Consider the following 18,194-nt stretch of genomic DNA (forward strand, 5'->3'; position numbering starts at 1 on the left):
TGCATTGTTCTTGCCTATCCGCTGAAATGTTCAACGAGACTCTCTGTTGGGAAATGAGAAAACTTAACTTAGAGATCATTTCTCAAGGTGACTTAAACCATCTCTCAGTTGAAGCCACACTTAGAGATGAGATTGTTCTAGCACAACAGCGTAATAAAGGGGTCAGAGTCATTAAACAGAAGATAACACAAGGAGAAGGGAAGTATAAATGCTTCCGAGTAGATCCTGAAGGAGTGTTATGGTTCAATGAGCGTATTGTTGTACCGAAGGACCATAAACTCCGTAGACAAATAATGGATGAGGCCCACCTATCCAAATTCTCTATACATCCTGGCAGTACGAAGATATATCAGGATCTGAAACAGAACTTTTGGTGGACTCGTATGAGACGAGAAATTGCCAAATATGTGTCGGAATGTGATATCTGCCAAAGAGTCAAAGCCAGTCATTTGAAGACTGCTGGTACCCTTCAACCTCTACCCATTCCCTCGTGGAAGTGGGAGGATATCAGTATGGATTTTATTGTTGGCTTGCCTAACACTTCTCGGAGGCATGACTCTATTTGGGTAATCGTTGATCGATTAACCAAGACTGCACATTTCCTTCCCATGCATACTACGTATATTGCCAAGAAGTATGCCGAGATCTATTTAGATCAAATTATTCGTCTTCATGGAGTACCTAAAACGATCATTTCTGATCGTGGAGCACAATTTGTCGCTAGGTTCTGTGAATAGCTTCATGATGCTCTTGGAACTAAGTTAATTCGAAGCTCCGCCTATCATCCTCAGACGGATGGGCAAACTGAGCGAGTAAACCAGATTCTGGAAGATATGCTCAGAGCTTGTGTACTTCAATTTGACAATAACAGGGATAAATACTTGTCACTAGTAGAATTCTCTTATAATAATAGCTATCAGACAACTATTAAGATGGTCCCATTTGAAGCATTATATGGTCGCCGATGCCGAACTCCTTTGAGTTGGTCACAAACCGGCGAACGTAAAATTTTTGGACCCGATCTAGTTATGGAAACAGAAGATAAAGTCAGGCTTATCCAAAACAATCTTAAGGCCGCCCAATCTCGACAGAAAAGCTACGCTGATATATGAAGAAGACCATTACAGTTTCAAGTCGGAGACTTCGTATATCTTCGAGTATCTCCTACCCGAGGTGTTCAAAGATTCGGTGTAAAAGGGAAACTTGCTCCTCGATACATCGGACCCTTTGAAGTCCTTGAAGTCTGTGGACCTGTAGCTTATCGTCTTCAACTTCCTCCTCAATTAGCGGCCATCCATAACATCTTCCATGTATCCCAACTCAGAAGATGTATTAAGATCCCCACCAAAATCGTCGACTCCCAAGCTATCGAAATCGAACCAGATCTGACCTATACAGAGCATCCAATCAAAATTCTCGACACTAAAGAAAGAAGTACCAGAAGAGAAACCACTAGAATGTACAAGATTCAGTGGAACCATCACACGGAAGAAGAAGCAATATGGGAAACTGAATCTTATCTCCAGCATAACTTTCCCGACTTCTTCCAAGCCCACCTCCCAACTTGATCATTCCATTCCTTTCTATTCCGGAATCTCGGGACGAGATTCTTTTTAGGGGGGAAGGCTGTGACACTCAGGTAATTAGCATGGTCACATCCTAAAGTCTTGATGTGTTTTTATGTGCAAAGTTTAGCAAAAGGTGTGTTTAATATGTGCAAGGTTATGGAAAAAGTGATGTTTATGTAATTAATTTTAACTAGGGGTCCTTTTATGCAAAATGGGTGGAAATAGAGGGAAAAGTTTAAAAGTAAGAGGGTAGTTTTGCAAAAAGTGGTATCTGTGGTTAAATTGCAAAAATATGTAGGATTACCATTGGGTATATATGTAAAAGTATTTTTACCCATGGGATTTACATAAAATATGAGATTTTTACTAAGTCTAAAATATCTTCAAAACTGTTGCTCAAATGCAGATGAACCTTAAAGAGAAGTTGTAGAGTTTGAAAAACCATGCACTTTTGCTTTTTGGACCATCTTCATTTGAGCACTGGTTTAAAAGTTGCAAGCTCTTTATAGTCAGGTCCCTGCTTTTCTCTGAAATTGCAAATCAGTCCCCAGTTCAGTTCCTCCCCCTTCTTCCTCGTGGCGCCTCTGCTCTCTGCTCTGCCTCCTGGTTCCTCCTGCCGCCGGCGTAGAGCTTTGGTCTAGGCCACCGCCGGCCATCTCCTGTGCCTCCCCCGCCCATGCGTCTGTCCCCTGCTCAACCACCGCTCTAGCCCCCTCCTGTTGGCGTCTTGCCCGCACGCCACGGCGTTCGCGCGATGCCAGCGCTGCTCGCCGGCGGCTCTGTCGCCGCCGAGCCGCTGCGGTTCTTTCCCCCCCGTAGCTCCCGCAAACCAAGGCTCTGCTCGTTGTGCCCTCCCTTCTCACCCTGTTTGCCTATAAAAGGGGCGCTCCAAACTCTCACGCGCGTGCACCGAAACCCGCCGCCCTCCATCAACGCCGCCGTGACCTCGGTGCCTCGTGGAGCTTCCACCTCTGCCCTTTTCCTCCCCAAATTGACAGCACCCCTACCTTCCCCGTCCCCCACCGCACCTCCCTAGCCCAGCCCCTTCTTCCCCTGGACGCCGGAGCCCCATCGCCGCCGCACGCCTCCGGCCGCCGGCTCGGCCTTCCGCGGGCAGCCCTCCTCCGGCCGCCTCAAGTCCCTCCAAGACCACCGGTGGGTAGCCCGAAGTCCCCTCGTGCTCTCCCTCCCCTTCCCCCTCACCGCCGGCGACCCCCACGGCCGGAATTTGGCCAGACTCGAGCTCCTCCCCGCCGGCCATGGCCGTGGGTCCAATTGCTCTATATATTTTCTTTTCAGGGGGTTATCTGCTAAATGTAGGGGCTGGTTTGTGAGAGGGTAATTGTTATTTCATGTGAGTGTGTTTCCTGTCTTGCAAAATTCGTAGTAATTCACAGAAAAATCCAAAAAAGGCAAAACTAGTTTTGTTAGAAACTAGATTTCAAACTCTATAACTTTTGTTAATAGAGTTTAGTTTGAAACAAAATACTTTTACCTTTATTTTAAACCTAAGATTAAGGGATAGTATATGCTTAACTTTGATATTTCATGCCTTGTTACTTATGATGTTGGCATAAATGTTCTATAAGCTTTAGGTAACTTTGTGCAAAGTTTCAAACTCAAATTTGATTTAAATTTAACTTCTTTTATTTTGAACTTTCAAATTTGAAAGATTAACTAAACCTAATGTATAACCTTTCCTAATTGAAATTTATGGTCATTCTCTAATGTGATATTTTATAATGTTTAATTTATAATCAAATTTCTAAAACCTATAGTCTTTTATTTAAAAGTTTTGAATTTAAATTTTAGTTCATTTCAAATTTAATTTAAATGATTTAGTTCTTATTTGCAACCAAACTCCGCAATATCTTTGTGATTCCTTTATAAATAGTGTTTCAAATCTAAACCTTCTTATTTTATGAATTCTTGTGTGTTAATTGGATGAGTTACAATATTTGAAATGTGAAATCTTAAATTTAAATTTCACCTTATTTAATTTATTGCATCTCATATAGAATCAACGACGCTCGACGACGGGGACTACGAATTGGTCTTAGGACAAGACCAAAGCTCTCCAGAAAACCCAACGCAAGTCGTCGAGGGACTAACTGAAGCCCCGAACCCAAGTTCGGAAACTTCTGACACTCCTGCCCCCACCCCCACTCCAGAAGGCAAGCCCCGGACATACCCTACTACTTTACTTACACTGCAATCTATGTCTATCTATATTATACCTTGCATTAAGTCTAGGAATTGAAGTGAAACCCTATATGCATGAATCCTAGGAATCCAATGTAATGCTCCCGAGTCCTTACCGGATAAATGCTCCGCTAATAGGACCGGTAGAAGTCGAGTGATTTCCTGTCACTCGCGCGATATAGGAGTTGCATGTTTACATTCCTGCAACCACTATAAGGATGACGGACAGGGTCATGTGTTGTATCATGACCTGAAAATTTACCCTGTCTGTTTCATTAAAAGTTGATAAGGTCGATATGTGTGGTAGTGGTGGCTAAGCGTTTGAAAGTACTAGCCACATGCCGCGAAATATGGTAAGCGGTAAGCCTAGTACCCGAGTGGCCCAGCGAATGGACATGTCTCCACCACTCGATTTTTATTTTATGTTTACACGCACCGACGTGTGAGAGTACGTTCTGCAAGGCAGACAGGAATACGGGTTTTGTAGTCGCGCTACAGACGTATGTCCTGTACACATTGGGTGTACGTACGGTCCTGCGGTCGCTTGTGGTGGCCCTGATCCATAACCCGGAATATGAGGGAAACGGTTGCTTCGGAACACCCTGTTGGTATTCCAAGCGTGTGTGTTAGGTTTACCTTGCAAGGTTGAATCTCGATTCAGGAATCGTCCGCCTCTCACGATGCATGAGATTGCTTATCCCTTTTACCACATTGAGTAAAAAGTGTAACTGTGATGAGATAATCTTGGTGGATGATAATATCTATCATGCTTGTTTAGTATAGGTGCTAACCTAGAATGGCTAATCAAGCTAGAATCTGAAAGCTAAAACTTGAAAATAGTTTATACTCTCTGTTGCTTTTCAGCTAAAAATAAACCCAGAGCCTCTATAATGCCTGCATGAGTCTAGTTACGGGCTAAAGTATACCCAATCCCGGGTAAGCCTTGCTGAGTATTAGAATACTCAGCCTTGCCAATATCTATTTCAGGTATGACCTACGAGAATCCCACGGACAACCTTGTGTGGCCAACGTCCGTTCCTTTTGGCTGGTCCGTGGAATGGGACCCGTCCCCGGCTGGCAGTGACCCTCCGGAGTGACACCAGGCCCTGGGCTAAGCTTGGTGTCCGCCTTTGCGACGTGTGTGGTCGCGTGAACTTTTTCTTCCGCTGTGAAGTTGGACAAGCTGTTATGCTTGTCAGTTTGAACATGGTTTGTATAAATTTACTTTTCTGTGAACACAGTTTGTAATAATGTATGTGTGGCTGTAAAATTAAAAGTTGATGAGCTTTTCTGTGATGTGAACTCACCTTCGTGCGAGGTAAACCTGCTTCGATCCTGTTGAACCGTGGTTGTATCGGGCGGAGACCCGACAGACCAAGGGATTGTTCCATTTGAAGTGCGTCGAACTGTTTGCAGTTGTACGGCGATCATTAGCGCACTTGAGCCGGAATAATTCAGGCGGTTCTGCCACAATGATGGTATAGTTTAAGCAGCCGAAGATGTAGTTGAAGTTGAGATAAATGTTGTTGAAGTAGTCGAAGATGTAGTCAAAGGAGTAGTAGATGTTGTCGAAGCAGTCGGCAATGTAGTCAAAGAAGCCATATGGTAGTCGATGTAGTCGATGAGGGAGCCGTAGCAGTCGGAGTTGTGGTCCTGGTATACAGAAATGTAGATGAAGTAGTTGATGATGCAGCCATAGTATTCGGATTTGTAGTCGTGATAGTCAGAAAAGTAGTTAGAGATATAGTAGTTGGAGGTATTTTGAATGCCACAGTTTTAGGCCATGAAATTTCCTAGTCACCATCAATGGGTGGCCGCAATGTCCACCAATCTTGGGTGGCGGACTATCAAGAGCTCAATGAGGAAATAAAGGAGATAAGGGATGTTTACTCGTATTCCCTAATGCCACTAGTATGACTTCCACTGGAACTTAAGGATCCCTAAGTAAAGTGTCGGACTCTCAAGCACGACACCTGCGATGCAGACTTAAGTGGATGGGAAATTACATGCATGGGATTCATTCCACGTGGTAGAAGCCAAACCAGGAGTACTACTAATGCCAGCACAGTCATAAGAGCAAGAACTCGGTCGCCTGTCCGGGAAAAGATGGACCATGCCTGATGCACCACACCCAAGAAAGGTCAGTAGGTATGCCAATAAGGACATCCTTAGGTAACAAACAGCCTGATCGTCTGAGCAAAACAAATCATTGTTTTAATTGTGGGAGCTCTAGCCACATTGCATGAGAATGCCCCCAGCCTAGGCGGACAAAACAGGGGCAAGGTTCTAGTCAGAACAATAAGAATAAGGGAAAAAGATAGATTGTTCAAGTTCAGCAGGGAAGGATCAAATTCACTACACTTGCTGATTTTCCACAAGGTGCACCAGTGATGTCGGTTGATTGGAGCCAAAATATTCTCTAAGATTGATCTTCATTCGGGCTATCATCAAATCAAGATTAGACCATGTGATATTCCCAAGACCACTTTCTCCACTCAATATGGACTATATGAGTAATTAGTCATGTCTTTTGGTCTCACAAATGCTCCTGCCTACTTCATGTATCTCATGAATTCGGTTTTTATGCTGGAGCTTGACAAGTTTGTCATGGTTTTCATCGACGACATTCTTATTTATTCCAAGGATGAGGAGGACCATGCTAAACATTTGCACATTGTTCTCCAACGCCTCAAAGACCATCAGTTATATACTAAGTTGTCTAAATGTGAGTTCTGGTTGGATTGTGTAAAATTTTTGGGCCATACTATCTCCAGCAGTGGTATCTCAGTTGAACCCAGTAAAGTTCAAGAGGTGATGGATTGGAAACCTCCCATGTCCGTTCATTAGATTTGTAGTTTTCTTGGTATAGCCGATTATTATCTCTGCTTCATTCTGGATTTCTCCAGAATTGCTAAACCTATGACCGAACTGTTGAAGAAAGGAGTAAAATTTGTGTGGGATGAAAATTATGAAAAAGCTTTCCAGGCTCTTCGTGAACACTTGACTACAGCCCTAGTCTTAGCTCAACCTGACAATACCAAACCATTTGACATTTACTTTGACGCTTCTGGTTTGGCTTTGGGTTTTGTGCTTATGCATGACTATCGGGTTATTGCCTATGCTTCACGAGCACTTCGGCCCCATGAAAAGAATTACCCAACCCATGATCTTGACTTGGGAGCTGTCATTCACGCTCTCAAGATTTGGAGGCACTACCTTATAGGCACCCATTGCAGTATTTATACCAATCATAAGAGTCTCAAATATATATTCACACAAGCTGACCTGAATATGAGACAAAGACGACGGTTGGAATTAATCAAAGGTTACGATCTTGAGGTGCACTACCGTGCAGGCAAAGCTCATGTAGTAGCTGATGCACTCAGCCGCAAAGCTCATTGCAATCACTACAAGAAATCTTAGCTTTTATGACAAACCGAATCTGTCATGTAAAGTACGCAATTGGTCATAAAAAGTAAGTTATGACCAAAATCCCCGCGTCACAGTGTCGTCACAAAACGACCGTCACATAAAGTACCTCGTGACGGTTTTATGGTCAACGGTCACAAAATGTCTGTATCTTTTGTGACGGAGGGTTTGTAGCGTCACATATTGTTTCCTTTTATGACGAGTACTTCTGTCATATATTAGCTAGTCAACGCATCACATTATGTACAAGTCATCACAAATGCTAAGACGAAGAACAAGTTTCGATGGTTTTTTGTGACATCGCAGTGTCGTCATGTATAGTTTTTGTAGATTATGTGACACTTATATTTTGTCATGTTTTGTACTGGTTCGTATGCTATTTACAGACATTTGCAGACGAGTCTGTGGCGTCACAAATTGGCATTCCATTCATGACAGCGTCGCCCCACTGGTCTTTCATCACAGAATACAAAAGCATAATTAATACACATATATCAGCCATCATCCACAGGATTGACACCACAATTCTCAAATCATTCAGAATTCACAGGTCAACACAATTCACTGAAGCCATCATGGATACACATGTTCCAACCACAAACTTGCAGCATACTTGTTCAACCACATAGTTCCAGGTTCAACCACACATGTTCCAACCACAAAGTTCGAAGCGCAGACTAAGTTAAAGCAATGTAGCAAAAGCTTAGACAAAGGCCTCATCCTCAGAAACTGCAGTCATACCTCAATCTTTCTGAAGTCTCAGGACAGCTCGCAGCAGCGCATTAGTCTCCTCAAACCTGCTAGTCATCCCCCTCACTTCCTCTTGGGTCTGCCGCAGCAAGTTTTGGTTTTCTTCAAGTGCGTCCTGCTGAGCTTGAAGTTGTGCCTGCAACTCTTCCCGCTTCCTAGCAGCTTCCTCTCTTTCAGCTTGGAGGGTTGCCTCAAACTCAGCTCGGATGCGTGCTTGTGCTGCTGTTGATGAGGACTGAGCATTCTTTGATGGTCGAGGGGCACCAATGTTAGGAAGAAATGTGGATGACCGGCTGATCTCGCTAAGAGTTTCATCAACAATCTTGGTGGGAGATTTTTTTTCTTCTCCTTCTTCTGGCTCTCTATCCTTCTCTGCCACCATCCGTTCCTACATAAAGAGAATGCAGTTAATAACAAGGCCAGGCACGTACTTGAGTACAATAGATGTATCAAATCATTTTGGAACTTACATATATTTCATTGGCAAGAGGAGTGCGACCATTTTTGGAACTTTTCATACATTCCCCAAAGAACTCTACAGCATCTGGATCGCTGTTGTTGTACTTAGGCCTCTGCAGCATGTAAAAGCCTTGGATGACTTTGAAGCACACATCTCAGTTTGCATTGCATAGTAACAAAAGGATCCAGCCGAAAACCAGGCAATCAGTGTGCATACAGAACAAAATAATCACATACAGTACAAGAAGCAAAATGTTTAGTATCAGAAAGAGCCTTGCCCTTTTCATCCATCTTTCTCAGTTTCCCTGTGCAAATAAATTCCAAAAGGAAAAACACTACAAATAGCTATTCAGTAGAGGAAAAACACTACAAATATCCATGAACTACATTTTCCTTTGCAACATAACAGGAGCTTAAAGATGTTGAACATACAACCGAAAAGCACCCCAAAAGTGCCCCAAGTGAAAGCAATAGTATTACCAGGCTGTATCGATAGGCTATGTAGGACCTAGAACCAGTTTTTTGGTGAAGCTGCACCTTGGATCGGTTTACTTTATTCTTCGCAGATTTCTCCTGCACCACAAATGCAATACAAACTTCTAATTGACAGGCATAGTTTGATTGCATGTTAACAAAAGCAGTGATGCAGGCCATGGACCTGATTCTTTGGGTCACACCAGTACTTTACGAGCTCGATCCACTCCTCTGTCTTCATTTTAGGTGGAGGTTCTTTGGCCAATAGCTGTTCCATTGTGAGGGACTCGTCGAAGTACTTCCTTTTTAGGTGATACCTCTGCTGCTTTACTCCCTTCTTAATGATATCAGTGCATGCAGATTTGCTTGGTCCATCATTCTTAACATCCACATCCAACCTATTCTGCAGTCACACAAATCATTTATTTGACAAAATTTCTTACATGGGAGTAGAGCTAGTAATGAAAGAAAGTAGTTGAAGTGAATTAGGTGTCTCACCGCCACTTTATCAAGCACTTTTTGTACTTCTACTGGCCCCCCATCTTTTTCATAAAGCTTCCAAGATGTGTAGATAGGCAGCTTGTCTCTAAGAGCTACACCAGTTTCTGATGCCAGCTTCGCTGCTTGAAGTGGGACATCAGGTCTTTTCTTCCCTTCAGCCACTTGGATAGGCAGCTTGTTTCCTCTCTTTATCATCTTCTCTAAGCCAAGCCCTATGGTTTTCTTGCGGACTTCCTTTCGGGGCGCTGCATTGGCAAATAACATGCAAAATGGGTTATTATAGCAGCCACAAATGTAGATATTGAATGTAGATAATAGTGGTTGGAAACACATATTGATTACCAGGAACAAAGTCACCAACTGGTTCTCCTTCAATTGTATGACCCTCTGAATCGGCATCAACTTGGTCATTTGCATCATTGATGTCATTGCTTTGCCTAGAGCTCTGTCACCTGGCGAGGTTTCTACAGGAACTGATTGGTTAACACTAGTCGTGGGAGTAACTTGTGGAAACACGGTAAGGATGGGTGTAGGAGTAGGAGTACTATGCTCAGTGTTTCCACTATGCGTAGATATGGGTGGACTGGTGCTGGGTAATCTAGAAGCACTGGAAATGGGATTAGTTTTAGGGTTGGCTTTCGAAGCGGTCTTAGCAGGCAAGCGCAATCTTTCCCTAGGTGGTGGACGGCCTCCTGGCGATGCCATGGTTGCCTGTTGCCTAGTCAATCTGGTAGGCGTGCACGGTGGTAGCTGGTTTGCATCCTTAGGTGGTGGACGGCCTCCAGGCGATGCCATGGCTGCCTGTTGCCTAGTCAATCTGGTAGGCGTGCACGGTGGTAGCTGGTTTGCATCCTTAGGTGGTGGACGGCCTCCAGGCGATGCCATGGCTGCCTGTTGCCTAGTCAATCTGGTAGGCGTGCACGGTGGCAACTGGTTTTCATCCCTAGGAGGTGGACGGCCTGCAGGCAATGCCATGGCTGCCTGTTGCCTAGTCAATCTGGTAGGCGTGCACGGTGGCAGCTGGTTTGCATCCCTAGGTGGTGGACGGCCTCGAGTAGGCCTGGCTGCCTGTTTCCTAGTAAATTTGGTAGGCGAGCACGGTGGCAGCTGGTTTGCAGCCGGCATATGTGCCGTCTTTTGCTTCTTAGTGCGAGTTCCTGGAACCATCGCTCATACCTGCCAAGAGAAACATGCATCTTATCGATTAAGGATAATGAGTGAAGTACATTAAATGACTACAATGAAGTACATGATTGAAAAAGACTAACTACATACTTGTTAATTAGCCTAGTAATGCATCTCACCTCAGTATTATCCTCATGTTTTAGGTCATCATCGTAGTCATCATCACTGTCACATTGGTTATCAATGTCAGAGGATGGGTCATATTCATTGTCAGACTCTATTGTCTTCCCCATGCACTTTTCCTTTTTCGAAAAAACATCTCTAACATCCTGAGCTAGTATTGGAATACCCAGAGACGCAAAAATTTCCTGGACCTCCCTTACCCTTTCATCCCTTTCCAGCTCGTACTGAGTTTTTTTCATTTCTTACTTAGTTTCATGAAATGGACAGAGAGCAGAAACTGGATTCAGTTTCTGTAAAAGAGATGCAAAAGAACTAACAAATCAGTATTCTTTAAAATGTTAGGAAGAAGAAAAAATAACAATTAACAGAATGTAAGATTACCAAGCAATGGAGGAGAAGGGGGAACTAACAAATCATGATTCATTAACTCATTTGCAGGCAACAGCTTCAGTATTCAGACTGTAACTTTTCTGAACATTTCTAGACCTGCAATTACCAAGCAATGGAGGAGAAGGGGGAAGCAGACTACCTTTGGAGGAGGAGGAAGCAGACTATAGCCGGCGTTGAGGAGTGCACGTGGATGCCTTCGGTGCGCCTCTGTCCGAGCAAAGTTCAGGATGTCGACGGGGCTCTCCGGCCTCTGGCGTTGACGTGGATGTCGTCCGCGCTGGGCGCCGCTAAGTGGCGGGGAGGTAGGAGGAGGCCATGCTCGTTGACGTTGCGGGGTTGAGTGACAGCGGGCTGGGGGTGGTGGGTCGGCGCGGCAGCGGGGGTGATGGGTCGGCGCGGCAGCAGGGGCTTGAGGGACAGCGGGGGTGGTGGGTCGGCGCGGCAGCGCGGGTGGTTGGTTGGCGCAGCAGCGGGCCAGGGCTGGAGGGACGGCGGGGGTGGTGTGTCGGCGAGGAGAGGGGACCAAGGATTGGGGATTTTTCCCCTATCCCTAGCCGGGCAAGAGGATAAGGCGAGGGGGGATTTGGATGGCTTGAGCGGGAGGTGGGGTGGGTCCCGTGTGTCGGCGAGCAGGATAGCGCGGGAGAGAGCCAGGTGCGGCAGCGAAAATTTGGCCCTGGCGGGTGGGCCCGGATTGTCAGTGACCCTTTGAGTTGTATTAGGATTTCAAACCAATTTTTAGGCCTAGTAAACGATTGAAAATGAAATGAACGTATAAAACAAAAATGTTCAACTCGTCCAGTTCTACACTTTTTGTTTTGGCTATTTTTTCATTTGAACTTTTTTTGACAGTTTCAAATTTGAATTTCAAATTTGACGGTCTATGGACTAAAAATTGGTGTGCTAAATACTTTCAAAATAAAAAGTGATGAACACTAAGATTGCACATCTCATCAAAATGAACACTTTTTGTTTTGGTAGTTAGTTCATTCGAGAAAGTGGCAGTAAGTTTGTTCATAAAAATTACATGTCTCACTAATAGTTTCATGAGGCTATATGAGAGATTGTTCCCTCGACTTGTAAATCGTTCAAACTTTGGAACATCAAAATATGATCAAAATCAACAAAAAAATTTGAATGATCATGATTTTACAAATTTTTAGAAAAAAAAGCATCAGATTTTGAGATTGTATGTAGGAGAAAAATTTGTTACAAGATTTAGACATGAACATCTGGGCCCACATGTCATTGATACGCTGGACAACCTGGCCACTGTGTGCCCGCTTGGCCACTGGTCATTGTGTTGCCGCTTGGCCACTGCCTGTAGGCATCAGGCCGGCCCAACTGGCCTGCTGCCTTGGCGCCCCTCCCCTCACCCTGCAGGCTTGCCGGCGAGCAGCACCTGCACTCACCGGCCTCGCCGCCCCTCACCTCCAGCAGCCGCCGCCCCTCCCCTCAACTGCATCTGGCGCCCACCCCCTCAGCTCCAGCAGCCGCCGCCCCTCCCCTCAGCTGCATCTGGCGCCCACCCCCACAGCTCCAGCAGCCGCCGCCCCTCCCCTCACGTGCATCTGGCACCCACCCCCTCAGCTCCAGCAGCCACCGGCCGTCCCCTCACCTGCACTGTGGTACGTGGAGACTAGGGGTCCAACCCACGGTGGATCTTCACCAGCAAAACGAGTTGCTCCACCCCCACCAGCATCCACGCGCGGCAACCACACCCCCACAAGGTGAGTTCAATGATGTGTACCTCTGTCAATTTACCATTTTTTCTTGTACTGTTTTAACTTTAGTCCAGGGATTTAAGATGGATTTGTTACTCTTTGCACCTAATTTATCCAGGTCGAGATGGATAGAAGTTGGATTTATACAAGTGCACCATTTTCGCCGGCCTTTTTGTCTGGTGTTCAACACTTCATGGAATATGTCAGAGCTAGATGTACTAGTGCAAATGAGAAAATCAAGTGCCCATGCCGAAAGTGCTTGAACCAGAAAGAGAAAAGCCTAGATGATGTGCACGAGGATATCGAGCTCAATGGTATGTCTAGGTGCTATATTAGGTGGGCCCATCATGGAGAGGAAGAAGATGATGTTGGACAAGATGATGATGGAGAACTCGCTGATCTACCTGAAGATATGTCATGTAATGGAACTGACCAAGGCCAGGCACCACTTGATGAGGAAGGACAAGCTGAAGATGTCATAGATGATGGTGCAAGGGGAGTTCAGGGGTTGATTCAAGATTTGCGCGACGCAGCAAGCCATGGCCTCGGTGGTAACTTATATAAACAACTCATGGAAGAGGCAAAGCGTGAACTTTATCCAGGTTGCACCGAGGAGAGTAGGCTATCTTTCATGATTAAACTGCTGCATATAAAAGTGTACAATCGGATAACAACATCTGGGTTCGATGCATTCCTTGAGTTGCTTTCTTCAACTTTGAAGAATGTGCCCGGAATTCCTAAGTCATATAACGAGATGAAAGCTGTGCTTCAGAAGCTTGGTTTTGGTTATGTTTCTATTGATGCGTGCAAGTATGATTGTGCCTTGTTTTGGAAGGACCATGAAGGCGATGATCATTGCCCAGTTTGTGGCTTCACAAGATGGAAAGTGAACAAGGAGGGCAGAAAGAAAGTTCCTCACAAGGTCCTCCGTTACTTTCCAATAATTCCACGCCTTCAAAGGCTTTCCATGTCAAAGCAGCGGGCACAATATGCAAGATGGCACAAGGAAAAGAGGGTACCCGTTGAAAATGAAATGAGACATCCTGCTGATGGGGAAGCTTGGAAAGATTTTGATGAGACTTTCAAGTCTTTTGTAGATGATCCCCGCAATTTGAGGTTAGCCATTGCTACTGATGGATTTAACCCATTTGGTCAGATGAGCAATTCATATAGCATATGGCCAGTGTTAGTGGTACCATACAATTTTCCACCCTGGATGTGCATGGACCAATCCAATTATATGCTTGCTTTACTAATTCCAGGCAAAAAATCACCAGGCAAAGATTTCCATGTGTTTATGCAGCCTTTGATAGCAGACCTGATGGAGCTTTGGAAGGGTGTAAAAACTTATGATGCAGTTGAAGGCAAAGACTTTAGCCTGCGTGCAGCGATTCTGTTTGGAATCCATGACTACCCTGCATTGGGCACCATGTCAGGCAGAACCACTAAGGGTTACTTTGCATGTGTATACTGTGATGAGAATCCATGCTCCGAATGTCTTAGAAACAAAATTGGTTTCATAAACCATAGATGTTTCCTCCCTAACGACCATGCTTGGAGGACAAACAAATCTTTCAATGGCAAGCATGAAAAAAGAGAGCAGCCAAGGAAATTTACTGCAGATGAGGTTATGGCAAGGTTGGATTCAGTTTGCTATGTTCCAGGCAAGAATCCAGATAAGCCAAAACCAAGAAAACGAGGCCGTAATGTAGATGAACCAGTATGGCATCTGAAGGTTAGCTTGTATGATTTACCGTACTGGTCAAAATTGAAGCTACAGCACAACCTTGATGTTATGCACATAGAGAAAAACATATGTGAAGCCATTTTGTCAACTCCGCTTAATATCCCAAATAAGACAAAGGACACCATCGCTGCTAGACTAGATTGGAGGATAGAGGTATAAGAAAAGAGCTTCATTTGCTAGATGACAGTGGTAGTTCATCATCAAAGCCAAGAGCTTGTTACGTTCTAAAACCAGAAGACAAGAAGAAGTTCATGCAATTTGTGAGCAATGTTAAGTTTCCAGATGGCTATGCCTCCAATATATCAAGATGTGTCAATATGGAGGGAGGAGGATCAATCCATGGGCTGAAAACACATGACTGTCATATAATGCTGCAGCATATTTTACCAGCTGGCCTTCGTGGTTTGGTGCGCAAAGATGTATATGAAGTAATTGCTGAATTGGGTAGGTTTTTAGACAACTTTGCTCCAAAACTATAAAGGTTGATGCACTACACCAGATGAAGAAGATATTGTGCTTATCATTTGCAAGCTAGAGAAAATCTATCCTCCAGCATTTTTCGATGTTATGGTTCACCTAGCAGTACACTTACCTGATGAGGCACTCCTTAGGGACAGGTGCAGTATGGATGGATGTATCCCATTGAGAGAAGGTTGGGCACCTTTAAGCGTTTCGTTCGCAATCAAGCAAGACCAGAAGGATCTATTGCGGAGGCATTCACTGCCTATGAGTGTATGACCCAGTGCTCAACATATTTCAGTGACATCATTAGTAGGTTCACTAGGCCTGAAAGAAACTTAGATGGACAAGAGAACATCTCACCCAATGGTTACTCTATTTTTGATCATGGTATTAACCTGTTGGGTGCTTCAAATCTTCATTACCAAGACAAAGACATAGACTCCATGGTTTGGTTTGTTCTAAATAACTGCGAAGAAGTTGACGAATACAAAGAGTGAGTAATTCCTGCTATTGCAGCCATCTTTATTCAATACTAGTGTCACAAAATAACTAATTACCTTCTTCCTTTGCAGCATGTATAGGGCACAATTAGAACAAGAAGAGGTCAACAATGTTGAAAAAAAGATGTCAACACAATTCGCTGCATGGTTGGAGAATCATGTGTGTTCTACTTTCTACAGCATGACTTCATCATTTATGATCCAATACATTTTCAAATTCACTAATTCTGTATGTTTTTTACCGGCAGATTACCAAATTGAAATATGAAGGCACAACACTTGTTGACGAAGACTTGTACTCACTAGCATGTGGGCCGGATCCGCGAGTGCGTTCGTACACAGCTTGTATAATCAATGGGTACGGTACCACACTAAGGCTCGTGATGAACATAGGAAGACACAGAACTCCACCATCAAGTGCCCAGGTACTCACGGTGATGACACAATGAACTTCTATGGGACAATCGTAGACATTATTGAGCTGAGTTACAGTAAGAACAGCAAAGGGAGTAGAACTGTTATCTTATTACGATGTGAATGGTACCATCTTGGGGGAAGGACATACCAGTTGAAAGATGATGGTTACTTCAAGAGCATAAACATCACAGGCCGATGGTATAAGGATGATCCTTTCATTATGGCCAGAGATGCTACACAGGTATTTTCTTGGAAGATACAAAATTAGGGCCATGTTGGCGAGTGCTACAAGAATTTGGCCACCGACATATATTTGATGTCGAAGAGTCCGACACAAACCAACCAATCCATGAACAAGTACAAATGAGATCTCAAGAGGCATACCAAGAGGAGCATATTTCATCTAGAGATGGTGCAGTGAGAGACATTCCTCCAGATATGGATTTGTTGCACATGGATAATGAACCAGGCAGCCCTATTAGTAGAGACCTCGTCGAGAGCATCCGTCGACAAAAACATATTGCTCAAGGTGATGAAGCAGACCGCGAAGATGAAGATGAAACCTACCTTGAGTACCATAGTCCAGAAGAAGGCAATACTTCAGGAGAAGACAGTGATGTTGATTGACCTTTGCATTTCTAGATATATGTAACCATGCATGAACTTTTCTGTTATTGACTTTGTTGTATTTCAATTATGCTACTACATTTGTATCTGAATTATGAGATTGCAAGACCTTATATGCAATGTTTCTGTTTTCAGTGTATACTTCATGTGTGATGCAGGTTACAGTAGAGTGTCCAGATTTCATTCACATGATGTGTGTGTATATATATGGGGACTTCATGTGTCATGCCAGAATCTGTCATAAAATGGATTTTGGGTTTTTATGACCCCAAGGCCATGTCATGGAATGTACATAATTTGTCACAAATGTATTGGCCGGAAGTAACATACATTCTGCCAATATTCGTCACGCACAAATTTGCTAAATACACTATTCCATTTCCTTCCTTTTCATTTCTTGCTTGCCTGAATGCAAGCCCATCCAATATTGGCACATAATGTTTCATACATGAACTGATTTGCATTGCTTGAAAAAAGAACCAGTTTGCATTGCTTGACCATCGACCAGATTGCAATGCTAGAAAATGCACCACCTTGTTCTTACATTACAAAAGCGAAGACCAACTGCACCATATTGCATTGTTCATACTACACTGCAACCATCACCTACAAAGACTAAATACATTATGCAGTGAACTTGACTTCACTGCCTGCCTGCAACATACATCAACACACAGCCAAGACCAACTACTAAAACAGACATCAAAAGGTTGAACTTGCACGCAAGATTGTCCACCTTGGCCTCAATCTGTAGTTCACCAGCCCGCATATTCATGACCATTCTCCCAGATGATGCATCTGCTACCTCTTCAGCTTCATCACCAATGTCCACTGCCAGGGGGAATTTGTGGATTGCGACAATGCCAAGCTCCTCCAGCTTATCCAAATACTGCCTTTGGAAAATTATAGAACCCGCAAAGCTTAGGAAACTACAACAATAACAAAACAATTTCGTTAACCATAGCTGGATAAACAGGGATGAAGAACTTCTCAGCTCAAATCATACAAGTGGATGCTCACTGAGTTCCGTGGACATTTGAAGAACACACGCAGGTAGTTCTCGGTCGTGTCCTTCCCTGACCGCCTCTCTATCACCCTCGCCATCCCACAGTCAGGGCATGGGATCAAGGGGAGTCCAGTCTCCTTACCAAGAGGATATGGCTGCAGCTCCCACATCGAGCTTGGCTCCAGATGGCGCTCAACCATCCTGGACGCTCCACTGCCCCTCGATTGAGTAGCCGAGCTACCCCACTTGGACATGGCGCCGTCGTCGCCGTCGCCGCCACAGCAGTCTCCTGGAACTGTCCAGCGCCGTCACCTGGGGAGAGGGGGAGCCGGCTCCGCCCAGAGGCAGCACGACGGCGGCCGTGCTCTACCACCCCGACCGACGCTCGCCAGAGGCCCACCCGCACGCCGAGCTCAGACCGCCCTGCTCTGCCTGCCCGCACGCACTGGCCTCACGCCCGGGTCCGCCCACCCCCACGCCCTGGCCTCACACCAGAGGCCACCTGCTCCGCCCGCCCGCACGTCGAGATCCGCCGCCCGCCCTGGCGTCCCGCCGAGATCCGCCACCCGCCGCGCTCCACCAGGCCCGCCCCCCAAGCTCGGCCTACCCACCCGCAACGCTTACACCGAC

General features: G+C 44.9%; 2 protein-coding genes across 2 annotated transcripts; one reads left to right on the top strand and one right to left on the bottom strand.

Moving 5' to 3' along the window:
- Positions 1-7,941: 7,941 nt before the first annotated feature.
- Positions 7,942-10,801, bottom strand: LOC112873086. Its single transcript, XM_025936111.1, has 7 exons — positions 10,688-10,801; positions 9,726-9,828; positions 9,381-9,628; positions 9,067-9,285; positions 8,889-8,981; positions 8,420-8,521; positions 7,942-8,337 (listed from the first exon to the last, which is right to left on the bottom strand). The coding sequence occupies exons 1-7, from the start codon at positions 10,799-10,801 to the stop codon at positions 7,942-7,944; spliced, it is 1,275 nt and encodes a 424-aa protein (XP_025791896.1).
- A 2,128-nt stretch (positions 10,802-12,929) lies between these two features.
- Positions 12,930-16,726, top strand: LOC112873087. Its single transcript, XM_025936112.1, has 2 exons — positions 12,930-13,921; positions 16,717-16,726. Exons 1-2 carry the CDS (start codon positions 12,930-12,932, stop codon positions 16,724-16,726), a joined length of 1,002 nt encoding a protein of 333 aa, XP_025791897.1.
- The last annotated feature ends 1,468 nt before the right edge of the window (positions 16,727-18,194 follow it).

Source organism: Panicum hallii, chromosome 9, assembly GCF_002211085.1.
Source record: "Panicum hallii strain FIL2 chromosome 9, PHallii_v3.1, whole genome shotgun sequence".
NCBI lineage: Eukaryota > Viridiplantae > Streptophyta > Magnoliopsida > Poales > Poaceae > Panicum > Panicum hallii.